Genomic DNA, 13,038 nt, shown 5'->3' with positions numbered 1-13,038 from the left:
TGTGGAGGACGTTGCTTCACTGGCCCAAGTTGGCACCATCATTGCGCTCTTCCCGGGCGAGGCAGATCAGTCGCCGGCTTCTGGACGGCCGCTCACGCTGGCTGCTGGCTGCACACGGTAGCCCATGGCAACCCAGTGCCACAGGAGCTGCAGCCCACGCCGGTGACTCACAGCAGCCCAGCTCCAGGTTGAGCTGTTATTCAGCATCTTAGCTGTGGAGGGCAGTGTCACTGGCCCTCATATGTGGGATCCGAACCGGGACCCTCTGGCATCCCAAGCCAGTTCTTAACCATCGCATCACTCGGCCGGCCCACAAATATCTTTTGATCTTTTGAACATCTATTATGTGCCAAACTTTCTTCTAGGTTCTGAATCCTATAATTTCCCCACCACATACACACCTATGGTGACATTTAAAAGAACTAGCTGGTGTTTGTAAACACTATCAAATCCTTTGAAGAAGTTTCCCTTTTGCAGATAAGAAAATGGATTGCAAGGAACACAAGCCTAGAGTTCAAATTCCATTGAAATTCCTTAGCAGGGGAATGCGAAGGGATCCAGACAACTGAATTATAGAGTATTAAAATCTCAGGATTACTTCGCCTTTCTGCTGTGTGAGACGGATAGCAGTCATGGACGAGAAATATAAATAACTGTCTCTGCATGGCTGAAACCAGCTGCCGGATACCAAGACCCTGGGATTGTGACCTTTTTAAAATAAAAAAAGGAAAACGAAAAATTGCCAGAGAAATTGTATAATGCAATCTGTCTCTGTCACAATAGTATTTCTGGCTTTTCTCAGTCTCTAGCCACCTAGAACAGCTTGTACAAATATATTTGAAGTCACGGTTTTTATAAACAGAAAGATGTGCATGTGAATCCCAATGGATTCCTAAATGACAATTGAGAGTTTTTTTCCCCTGAAACTATACCATGTAAATTCAAATAAAATGATATTGAATACTTTTAAAATCAGTTTGTTAAAGTTAGTCTATATCTCAGTCTATTTTTATAAACACATTGAGAGATGTCTTAGAATGATGTTCACCAAATGGTAATAGTAGTTATTTCTCAGTAATAACCACAGGGTTATTTAAAATTTGGGGGATTTGATTAATTTTTCTAATGAGCATGTATCATTTTTATAAAAATAAAGCTATAAGAATAAACCATGTATGTATTTTTCTAGAAATTGTTTCGAAAGACTTTATATTTCAGTAACATTATTTTATTCAACTCCAAAACTGACCGTTGAGCTTGGGTATTTTTTTTTTCTTTATAGCTTCTTTCGATGTTATGTTTTACATTAAGGTAATGTTCTCTGCCCTCCTCCCCTTGTGCCTTGTTTAGCAAAAGATACAGATATCGTGGATGAAGCCATCTATTACTTCAAGGCCAATGTCTTCTTCAAAAACTATGAAATTAAGGTAAAGTACAGAGCTTTTAATATTTAATTTAGATTTTTGATGGGGATAATATCTAGCTGGCAGTCAGGGTTGCTCTGAGGAGTAAATAACATGAGATTTTATGATTTTAAAAATCCTGAACAGTGCCTAATGTTAGACTCTGTATGAGAAACTCTAAGTTGCTCAATTTCCCTTCAAAGTCTACACCATGGGTTGGCAAGCCACAGCCAGAGGGCCAAACCTGGCCCACCACCTCTTTTTGTAAATAAAGTTTTTTTGGAACATAGCCACACACTTTTGTTTACATAATATCTGTGGTTACCTTCACACCACAACGGCTGAGTTGAGCAATGATAAAGACTGTACAGCCTGCAGGGCCTGAAATATTTACTATCTGGTTTTTTTTTTTTTCTTTATTCAGCATTAATTAAGCACCTACTACATGTCAGTCCAAAACTAAAAATCCTATATGCTATGTTATTTTTTATATACTCTGTGTCCTGGACCTAAGATGGAAAAATAAAGAAACTTCAGTGACCCCAACCACCCACCTCAACCACCCTTTCATCCCTTCTGCTCTTAGCTCTTGTGAGGAATGAAGTCAGGGGAAAAGTAGAAGTGGCGTAGCAGAGAAGGAGAGGGAAAAATGCAGGAAGTTTTCTAGCTCCTGCTATGAGCAAGTTACAAGAAATGTGAACACATTTTCTGGATAGTACTCTAGAATATGGAGCTTCAGCTCCTTGCCAAACTTTCACCTTTTGGAATCCACAGGATGTGAAATCTTTATTTGTAGACTCTTGGTCTACAAATTGTAGTCTAAACATTCTGTGATCTTAGCAGAGTGCTTTCTGTAAGTGTTGTGTTTGTAATGGATGTGAGTAAATATAGTTCTGCCACATTTCATTCTGTCTTGAATATCGTATGATCATAGAAACAGGGAAATGTGTAACTTGGTCTCTTTTAAACTATAAATCTGTGTAAAATTTGACCCGAACTACACGCCACCTTTGACCAGCAGCCATTCATGTTCTTCAGCTTTTCCTTTTTTGGTTAGGTCAAAAGTTGGGCTTATGGAGCGCTTCAAGAACAAGTGAAGTAATTGAATGTGAAGTAATTGCTTCCTCTTTTACAGTCATGAATGTTTCTGTTCTCAGCAGAGATCCTGAAGTGAACGGGTTTTTAAAAATTAGCCAACCATATGGTGCACCTCAGGCTTTCCCCAGCAGCTTTGTGAACTCTCCTTCCTACACAGAGTGAAGGGCTGTTGGCACAGCATCTCAGGAACCCAGGGGCAAGGGTGGCCAAGGAAGATGGGAGCAGCCATGCAGATCAGGGCCAACTGAAAAGGGGGCTTGAGAAGACTGCATTTGGAGAGAAGGACTTTTTGATGCTACACTAACTTTCTCATTTTTTAGTTGATAATCGAAAGACAAAGATTGAATTCATTGATTGCACACAATTGTTATGTTTTGATCAGGATTGTTTTTAAGTTTTGTTTTCCCCCCTGTAGAATGAAGCTGATAGGACCTTGATATATATAACTCTCTACATTTCTGAGTGTCTAAAGAAACTCCAAAAGGTAATTAAACTTGTATAATCACCTATCAGGAAAAAATTACTATTAGGTATTTGGACTTGGTGAGACTTGAAGGAAAAGTAGGAAGTATTTCCTCTGACTTACAGCAAGGACTTAAGAGGAAAATAAATCTGAAGGCAGACCTCTAAACTTACACTATAGTTGACTAATCAGAAGATAAAACTTTGCATGTGTTTTCCCAAGACAGAAATCTTGAGCAAAAAATTCCTTTTAAGCTCTTGACTCAGAGCTTCTTAACTTGGAGTCCAAGGATAGAATACAGGGGTCCATGAACTTGAGTGGGAAAAGATTATGTTTTTCTTTTCACTGATCTATAACTGAAATTTAGCATTTACTCCCTTTGTTAATGTAGACAGCAACACACAGTAGTATGAGCAACCTGTGACTTTTTCTCCAGTAGAAATCTCAGCATTTGCAGATTACATTTAAAATGGAAGGTTTTTTTGCAATTTTGTTTACTCATTACTACTTCAGAATTTAATTATTAGGGCCACTGCAAGATCTTGTTATTTAGTGCATGAATAAAGACGCACATGTAAAACTATATCATAAATTTGATTTTTTTAATATTGTAATTACTGTATTTCACTATAATTGGTTTCTTTTGTAATTCTGTGTATTTTATTTTATTCTTTTGAAACATTATTCTGAGAAGGGGCTCCCCAGGCTTCACCAGATTGCAAAAAGTCACCAAAAACATTAATCCCAGCCATAGACTAAAAAATCGCAAATTGGATATTATTATCCTTTTCCCTGTAAAATACATGTGTGTTTATTTATTTATTTTTTTAAGTGCAATTCCAGAAGCCAAGGCGAGAAAGAAATGTATACGTTGGGAATCACTAATTTTCCCATCCCTGGAGAGCCTGGTTTTCCACTTAACGCAATTTATGCCAAACCTGCAAACAAACAGGAAGATGGTAAGAATGATCTCTGCCTGTCTCTGTGTGGCACAGTTCTTTTTCAACTTGACTTTTTACCCGCCTCCTTTTCTTGCCTTGATTGGTATACAATTGAGAGTGGAACGTTTAGCAGGTACATTATCTTACTAGTCACTCTCACAAAATATTCTTGGCAACAATTATGACATGTAAAGAATCTTTTGGGGCCGGCTGAGTGGCTCAGTTGGTTAAGAGCTCGCTCAAGGGTTTGAGCTCTGAGCAACAGCGTTTTGAGTCCGGCTGGAGCTGAGCTGCCGCTGAGCTGCCAACAGGTGGCAGGATGCCTCAGCTTTAAAAAAAAAAAAAAAAAAAAGGAATCTTTTGGATCAAAATGAATATAGTTATAAAACCATTTGGACTGTCATTTCTGTTTTTTATCCTGTTTGAATGTACAGAAATACATTGCCAAGGTCACTGTCTAAATCAGCAGCTAGCACATTTGCGACACATTCTCAAATACAATTTTTTTATTCTACCTGCTTCTTATTTTAGAAGTGATGAGGGCCTATTTACAACAGCTAAGGCAAGAGACTGGACTGAGACTGTGTGAGAAAGTTTTTGACCCTCAAAATGATAAACCCAGCAAGGTAAGACCCTTTTTTTTGCCTGTTTCATAGATAAATCACCTTTTATCCTATAGCATTACAAGAATACTTTTGGTTTCCACATTTCAGTGTTGCTAAACTTTTGAGTATGTGTCTTCTACATAGCAGTTTACTGAGTCACAGTGAATAATAATTGCATATAATAAATTTTGGTTGTTCTCATGTTGGGACATTGTAAACCCCACAGAACAGGTTTTCTGCATGAGATATCTTGAATGTATTACATCTATTTTGTTGTCGGAATTTTGAGTGACCTGTAAGTCACTCAAAAAAATTTTTTTTTACATGTGTTTTCAAGGAGTTTATAACATAAGGGCTGCCAGACTAAATTTAAATTTTGTTATTAAAGAAGTTCATATTCTGACCTTACCTTGAACTTGCACTATAATTTGACTACCACTGTTCATTCTGTTTTGTCCCCTCTTGTTAGTGGTGGACTTGCTTTGTGAAGAGACAGTTCATGAACAAGAGTCTTTCAGGACCTGGACAGTAAAGGGAGCCGTGGGCAGCATTTTACAGCAAGATGTACACAGTTCTTTGCCTTTATTTCATAAAGTTTTATACAGAAGAGAGAAGAGAGCATGTCGTTACTTGAAAAGCTCTTTATCAAGAATTTGGGTGGGGGAGGGAAAAATGAGTTCTTGAAGGGTGATTTGAAGTTTTCTGCACTATTAAGCAGTGCTTAATAAGTAATAAAGAAATTTCTAACATTTCATGTCAGGAAAACTTTATTGATTATCTTTGACACTTAAAATTTCTTGTGAGATCATATTCACCCTTTTAAAGTGTACAATTCAGTAGTTTTTATTGTATATGCAAAGGTTTGCAACCATTGTCTCTAATTCCAGAACATTTTCACCACCCCAAAAAGATGTACCTGTACTCTTTGGTGGTCACCTCCATTCCTCTCCAACCCCCTCCTCCAAGTCCCTGGCAACCACTGATCTACTTTCTATCTATGGATTTGCCCGTTCTGAGCATTTCACATAAGTGGGATCATATAACGTGTCCTTTTGTGTCTGTTTTCTTTCACTTAGCATCATGTTTTCAAGCTTCATCCATGTTAAAACTTCATTCCTTTTTTTTTTTATTGTGGTAAAATACACATAACATTTACCATTTTAACCATTTTTAAGTGTATAATTCATTAACATTAATATGCAACCATTACCATTATTTCCAAAACTTTTTCATTACCTCAGATGGAAACTCTGACCATTAAATTCCTAGTAATTGTAACCCTCCAATTTCTGGTAACCTCTAATCTGCTTTCAGTCTCTGAATTTGTCTATTCCTAACACCTCATCTAGTGGAATCAAACAATATTTCTCTTTTTGTGTCTAGTTTCTTTTACTTAGCATAATGTCTTCAAGGTTCATCCTTGTAGCATGTGTCAGTACTTCATTCCTTTTTATGTCCCAATATTGTTCCATTGTTTGGATAGACCACATTCTGTTTATCCATCAGTTTATAGACACCTGGGTTGTTCTACATTTTGGCTATTATGGAAATGTTGCCAAGAACATTGGTGTACAAATTTTTGTGTGGACATATGTTTTCATTTCTCTTGGTTACATATCTACAGGTGGAATTGCTGAGTCATGTGGTAACTATGTTTAACTGAAGACTTTTTTCCACAGTGGCTGTAAGAGTTCTAATGTCTCCACATCCTCTCCAACATGTGTTGTTTATCGCCATCCTAGTAGGTTCGAAGCAGTACCTCATTGTAGTTTTTGTATTGCCCTAGTGATGAATGAAGAGCATCTTTTCATGTTAATAGTGGCCAGTTTATCGTCTTTGGAGAATAGTATTCAAATCCTTTGCCCATTTTTTACTTGAATTATTTTTGTTGTTGTTGAGTTGTATGAGTTCTTTATATATGTTCTGAATACTAGACCCTTTTCAGATACATGATTTGCAAACATTTTCTCCCATTCTATTTTTTCACTTCCTTGATAGTATCCTTTGAAGCACAGAGGTTTTTAATTTTGGTGAAATCCCATTTGTCTGTTTTTGGTCACTTGTGCTTTTGATGTCATATCTGAGGAACCATTGCCTAATCCAAAGTGTTGATTTATGCCTATTTCGTAAGCATTTTATATGTTTAGCTCCATTTTGAGTTAATTTTTATAGATGAAGTGAGATAGGAGTGCAGCTTTATTCGTTTGCTTGTGACTACCATTTGTCCCAGCACCATTTGTTGGAAAGACTGTTCTTTCCCTTGTGAATTGTCTTGGCCCCCTTGTTAAAAATCAGTTGACCATAAATGTATAGGCTTATTTCTGGACTCCATATTGTCTGTCCTTATGTGACATTTGCTTTATATTTGGCCAGTTTTTAGCATTTCAGAGGTTTTCATTGTTTGGCTGACACAAGTAGCTATTATATGAGTTCTTCCAAAAATGTAAGCAACCACATGTATCCTGATATGTTAAGATTATAAATTAGATATTTCAGGAAATGCCTTTGGACATAAAAGTCTTTTGGACATAAAAGTTACTGAACTGCAACGTCTTTCGCACCTTGATGTGTTTAGCTGTTATTTTAAGCGGCAGTTGTTTCAGATCAATGTTGGGATTGTGTTTAGCCACAAGCACAGAAAACCCAATTGAGAGTGAGTGCCCTAAACGTATTTTTCTTCTTTTGAATCTGAAAGTAGTCCCTGAATGTCAGGAGAGCCATTTCAGGATGTCATCGGGGACCCCCTAAACAGGTTCCTCCTGTCTTCATGCTCCCCCCTCCTTTGCGTGTGGCTCTCATCCTCACAGTTTCTCGATGCTCCTGTGTCTGTGGGCTTGGCAGGCAGAAGCAGGGGAGGGCATGAGGGCCCTAGGGGCACACTGCCAAGTGCCACCCGACATGCCCTTCCCAGAAACCCTGCCCAGAGACTTCCACTTGTGTCCCCCTGGCCTCTAGCTACAAGGCAGCCAGAAAAGAGGAAAAATTTAACTGAGCATGTTGAGACCCCGATGATTTGTGTTGTGCTGCTAAGGACAAAGGGAAAGCTATATAGGAACAGAACAAAGTTTAAAATTGTAGTAAAACCAGAGCTTTATGCTGATACTTGGTAGACCAGAGTATTTCCATTTAGGTTTTATGGGTTAATATATAATTTTAATATATAATATTGACATATACAGTAATACCTTGGTTCACTAGCATAATTCATTCCGGAAACAAACTACTCGTATTGCAAGACATCTCTCATTTACCATGTTAAAATATATTAGAAATGTTTGCTCGTCTTGCAGAACACTCGCAATCCAAGGTTTTACTGTATATTAATATATAACAGTACATATTAATATATAATTTTAATATGTGAGTTCAATGCTCTTGAGTATCTGTTTATTGAAGATCTGAATTATGGGCTAATTAAGCACCACAGCTCACATACCCAAGAGCATGGGTACGTCAAAACATACGCCATAGATACACGAAAGGACAGTCTTAAAACCAAAAGCGTATTTGTTGAGTTGACTTTTGGTTTATAATTTAAATTCTTATCTAAAATCAATTTCTGGATGTTTAGATTGGAACTTCTGTTACAGATTCAGAGAGTCAGAAAGGACGAAAGAAAGCTACAATGATTCATTTCGAGATTGAAGGTTTCTTTCTCACGGACATGTTTTTCATTGTTTTTATTTAATTGTGGAGCCTTTGTGATAGGAACCAACTGACTGTGGTGCCTATTCCATGAGTGCCAGCAGGGGGAGCACAGACAATAAGCCAAAAGCCTGGCTTCTAAAACATTTCCTGTTGGTGCTGTATAATGTAGGTGTTTTGCGTGGTTTTTTAACGTTCCTGAGAGAGCACTTTCCAAAGGATTTAGAATAAATTATACAAGAAGTGTGGCATAATGGATTTAAAAGTATAGCTGTAATGAAAACAATGCTGACATTCAAAGAAGATTGTTACAAGGTACGACTTTTTAGGAAAGCAATTTAATAATAATTATAAGACTTGTTTTGTGTTGGGTTTTTTTCTTTGTCTTTTTAAAATTGTATCACATTTTAAAATGTTCATTCTTTTTGATCTAGCATCTCCACTTCAAGCATTGTTGAATGATGAAACACACAACACCCCTCTGGAAATAATTCAGTCATTTTTTAATAGAGAATAAGTTATAGAAATAAGTTATGGGACATCCATAAATTGAAATATGCAGCCATTAAAAAAAAATAAGGGGCAGGGCCGGCTGAGTGGCTCAGTTGGTTAAGAGCTCGCTCAAGAGTTTGAGCTCTGAGCAACAGCGGTTCGAGTCAGCCCGAGCTGAGCAGCCGTGAGCTGCCAACAGGTGGCAGGATGGCTCAGCTAAAAAAAAAAATAAATAAATAAATAAAAATATATAAAAAAAAAAAAATAAGGGGCTCAATCCTATCATGGAAAGATGCCTTATTAAAAAAAAGTTGAGAGGACCGGCTGAGTGGCTCAGTTGGTTCAGAGCTCGCTCGAGAGTGCGAGCTCTGTTAACAGTGGTTCTATGCCCGGCCCAAGCTGAGCTGCCACTGAGCTGCCAACAGGTGGCAGGATGGCTCAGCTTAAAAAAAAAAAAAAATTTGAGGACAGTATGTTAATATTATTCCATCCTTATTTATTTAATTGTTTGTACTCCAGGAAAAACTATGGGAACACATACATCAACCTGTTAACAGTGATTATCTTAGGGCGGGAACAATTATAAAGACTTGTACCTTTTAAGTCTTACATACCATAATTCAGTAAGATAATGTGTTACCTTAATAACCGGAGGGGGGGGACTTTTTTTAAAAAGATTGATAGAAAATCAAATTTTAGAATTTCATTAGCCCAAAACAGGACAACAATCACCTTGTTCTTTTTCTTGAGCATCCTGTTTACATTTATCACTTTAATATGCCACTAATTACTGTCATGTGTTGAAAGATTACAGTACATGGAAATACTCAAACAAGATTTATGAGAATTGTTTTACTCTGCGTTTTCCTTTTCTCCAAAATTATTAGTACCAAAGACCTTAATAAAAAATTTGGAGCGGTGTCCAGAAAGGGATGTACTACTGTGACACCAAAAGCCATTTGGTTTGTTTCCCCTTTCCTTTTGTTTATAGAAGTTTGGAAGACCATTCCATTAGGAGAGCGTAAGTTTAGGGCCACATCTGTTCTATGTTGATTCTGAGATAAATCATTAGTCATGATTTTCCACTTTGCTTTAACACCGCAGCTCCGATTTGCAGGTGCTCTGGCAGTCTGCTAAACACTTCACATTTTTAACCCTGTTTAACCCTTGCAAGAACCTTTGTGGCAGATGTAAGTATTATCCCTTTTTCCAAGTGAAGAAGCTGAGGCCTATAGAAATTAAATAATAACTTGATATATAATATATAATATAATATAACATAATATAATCTTACCTAGAAGCTGGCAGAAATGGCAATGAATGCTAAGTCTTTCAGAATCCAGGACTGGCCCTCTCAACCATTAGGAGACGGTCACTTTGCTACATTACCATTTTTAGTAACACATTCAACAAGATCAGGAAAGTGCTGTGTTCCTTGTGCTCTGCCAGCTGTTGAAAGGATGTACAAGAAGTGTAAATGGGAACTCTGCTGTCCAGGACCTTAACCATCTGATGAGAAATGTGCATCGAGAGAGAGACACTGAATGATTGACACGCCTGCCCAGGGCTGTAGAAGCCCAGAAAGAATAGGCTGTTACTGCTGAAGTCGGTGGGAGAAGATGTCATGAAGATGGCACTCACACTAACTGAGCTTCTCAGAACAAGTGAGCCAAATGGGGCAGACTAGATAAGAAAGGGGTAAACGGGGTCAGCTGTGTGCCATGATCAAGCCTGGCAGGAAGGAAACCTTAGGGCAAAGAAGATGATGGGGGCGAAGTTGCCCTCGCAGAAGGTAATGCCCCGTATGCTTGCGAGCCAGGGACTGATGTACCCCTTTCTTCTGTATCCTGTGAGCAGTCCAAAGGACGTGACGCGTTCTCCACTCTGGGGCACTATCCTGCTTTTGCGCACATCGAGAACCAAGGGCCTGGCAACCACTTTCCCGCCCTTCTTTCTTCTCAAGGCATCCCACAGTTTGTGCACTTGACCCTCAAGTGCTTTTTCTAAACAAACAGTTTTATTGAGATATAATTCACACACCACATAGTTCACCCAATTTAAAGTGTACAGTTCAATGGTTTTTAGCATATTGCATCATTAATTTTTACGTATAACAAAGTTTTCCATTTGAACCATTTTAAGTGTACAGTCAAGTGGCATTAATTACATTCATAATGTGGGACCATCACCGTTATCTAATTCAAGACTTTTTCAGAAACTCCATGCCCATTAAACAATATCTCCCCATTCCCCTGCTTCCAGCCCCTGGTAACCTCTAATGTACTTTCTGTCTCTGGATTTGCCTACTCTAGATATTTTGTATGTGTAAGAGGCATCATACGATCATTTGTCCTTTTGCGACTAGCTCCTTTCTCTTAGCTTGACATTTTTGGTTTTCACTCATGTTGTAATGTGTCAGAATAATATTCCATTATATGGAGAGACCTTTGATGGCTGAATAATATTCCATTATATGGAGAGACCACATTTTATTTATCCCTTCACCTGTTGATAGGTTGTTGCTACCTTTTGGCCATAGTAAGTAATGCTATAATGCACCTTGGTGTACAAGTATTTGTTCCCATTCCTGCTTTTCACAGCGCTTTAAAAAAAAATTTCCCACTTTATTGTAAGTCCTCTTAAGACTTCCCCCTGAATCATTTTCTGGCTGTCTTATATTTCTGTTTAAGTTTTTTTACATGGTAATGGGCCATGCATCATTGGGGCCCCAATGCCTGGGACAGAGAGGTGCATACAGTAGGCACTCAAGTATATATTGGATGAAGTTTTTTTTTTTTAAGATTTTATTGGGGAAGGGAACAGTGTTGGGGGATTAGGGAAGGGGAACATCGTGTTTTTCCAGAACCCATCAGCTTCAAGTTAATTTGTCTTTCAGTCTTAGTTGTGGTGGATGAAAGCTCAGCTCCAAGTCCAGTTGCCACTTCGCTGCTTTCAGTCTAATTGCGGAAGCGGGGGGGGGGGTGTGCGCAGCCCACCAGTCCATGTGGGAGTCGAACTGGCAACCTTGTTGCTCAGAGCTCTGGCTCTAACCAACTGAGCCACCTAGCCAGCCCCTGGATGAAGATTTTGAGAGCCAAGACAGAGTGCTTCTCAAAAAGTAAATAGTAAATGTTCATTGAGTTATTACATTTAAACTTTCAAGCAGTAGGGCAGGAGGATAACGGATTTTTGTAAGATTGCGTTAGTTCCAGTGCACCATATGTGGAGGGTAGAGAGATGGGAGGGAGAAATACCAGAGGACATGAAGCTTTATGAACGGTCCCAATGTAAAGGCTGACTAGGTGTCATTGTGCATCGAAAAAGAGAGTTGAGAAACATCCCAAAAGATTGGACGGCATTGCATTTGGCAGCCACAAGTCAGGTTTTGAGGTTTTGAGTCTGGTTGACTTGGAGAACAGCAGTGCCTTTGATGGAAACAGGTTGGGTGACAATGTAATTTGTCACCCAAATTCTTGAGCATAAGAGACTTATGCTATGATTAATTCTTCTGGGACAGCAGGCATAAGCTGGATTGACCCAAGCAAACTCCTGGAAATAGGGTCGGGCTTGGATCCTTTGAACGGGGAGTAGGAGATGAGCTTAATTCTGGAGCACACGGAGTTTTAGGGGGCTGCTGATGGCCCGACTGATACCCAGCAGGCAAAAAGAAATACATGTGAAAGCTCAGGAACGGAAACAAAGACTTGAAAGACAGGAGGTTCTGGTGGAATTCGAATCTGATCCCTGAGACAAATAGCAGTTAGGAAATCAGGAAGAAGGAAGGAACCAGCAAAGAATCAGTCTGAGAGGTTAACCAGAAGAAGAGGCAGATCGGTAAAACATGAGTCATAGAGAGGAGTTTCTTAGAGGGGTTTGTTAGTAGTAGTAAAATCTCCAGAAAAACTATTTTATGGCAGTTGAACACTGACTGGGGCAGGCCCTCTTGGTTTTGCATTTGTGTGTAAATGAGTGAGTTGCCCTAGCCTTACTTGTCTGACTATAAACAAAATGCCAAGCTGGACATCTTACAACTCCAGGATATGTTGCCTTGCCAGCCATCTTTACTGAAAAAGAGGGATGGACAATCGTTTGGAAAGATGGTTGTATTTATTCTCTCCAGTTGTTCAGGCAGATTCTTTGTCCTGAAGTTCCTTTTCCAGTGAAAGGAAGGCTATCACTGCCAGGAGACACTTAAGGGATGTTAAGTAATGTTTCCCTTAGAGCAATTTATAAGTGTTGTATTTTTTCCCCTTGTACAAAAGACAGATCTAAGAAAAATGGCTAATGCAGCTGGGAAAGATTTTCATTCTTAGGAGGCTGCTGGACGTTTAGAACTGAACTTAAGTGGAGCAGAACATTTACATTTATAAATTGTTCCCCTAATGTATCTG

The 13,038-nt window shown here is 38.7% G+C and overlaps 1 protein-coding gene across 1 annotated transcript in view; it reads left to right on the top strand.

Moving 5' to 3' along the window:
• The window catches only part of ARPC3 (actin related protein 2/3 complex subunit 3), a gene marked incomplete at its 5' end in the record, with an annotated part of 12,405 nt that extends 7,141 nt beyond the window's left edge, over positions 1–5,264 (top strand). The window contains 5 exons of the mRNA XM_019648890.1: positions 1,351–1,427; positions 2,917–2,985; positions 3,797–3,923; positions 4,437–4,531; positions 4,980–5,264. Of these exons, the coding sequence (XP_019504435.1) occupies positions 1,351–1,427; positions 2,917–2,985; positions 3,797–3,923; positions 4,437–4,531; positions 4,980–5,042 (431 nt within the window). The remainder of the gene's footprint in view (positions 1–1,350; positions 1,428–2,916; positions 2,986–3,796; positions 3,924–4,436; positions 4,532–4,979) is intronic.
• Positions 5,265–13,038: the final 7,774 nt, after the last annotated feature.

Source organism: Hipposideros armiger, unplaced genomic scaffold, assembly GCF_001890085.2.
Source record: "Hipposideros armiger isolate ML-2016 unplaced genomic scaffold, ASM189008v1 scaffold_128, whole genome shotgun sequence".
Classification (NCBI taxonomy): Eukaryota; Metazoa; Chordata; class Mammalia; order Chiroptera; family Hipposideridae; genus Hipposideros; species Hipposideros armiger.
This window is presented reverse-complemented; position numbering and strand designations above follow the sequence as displayed.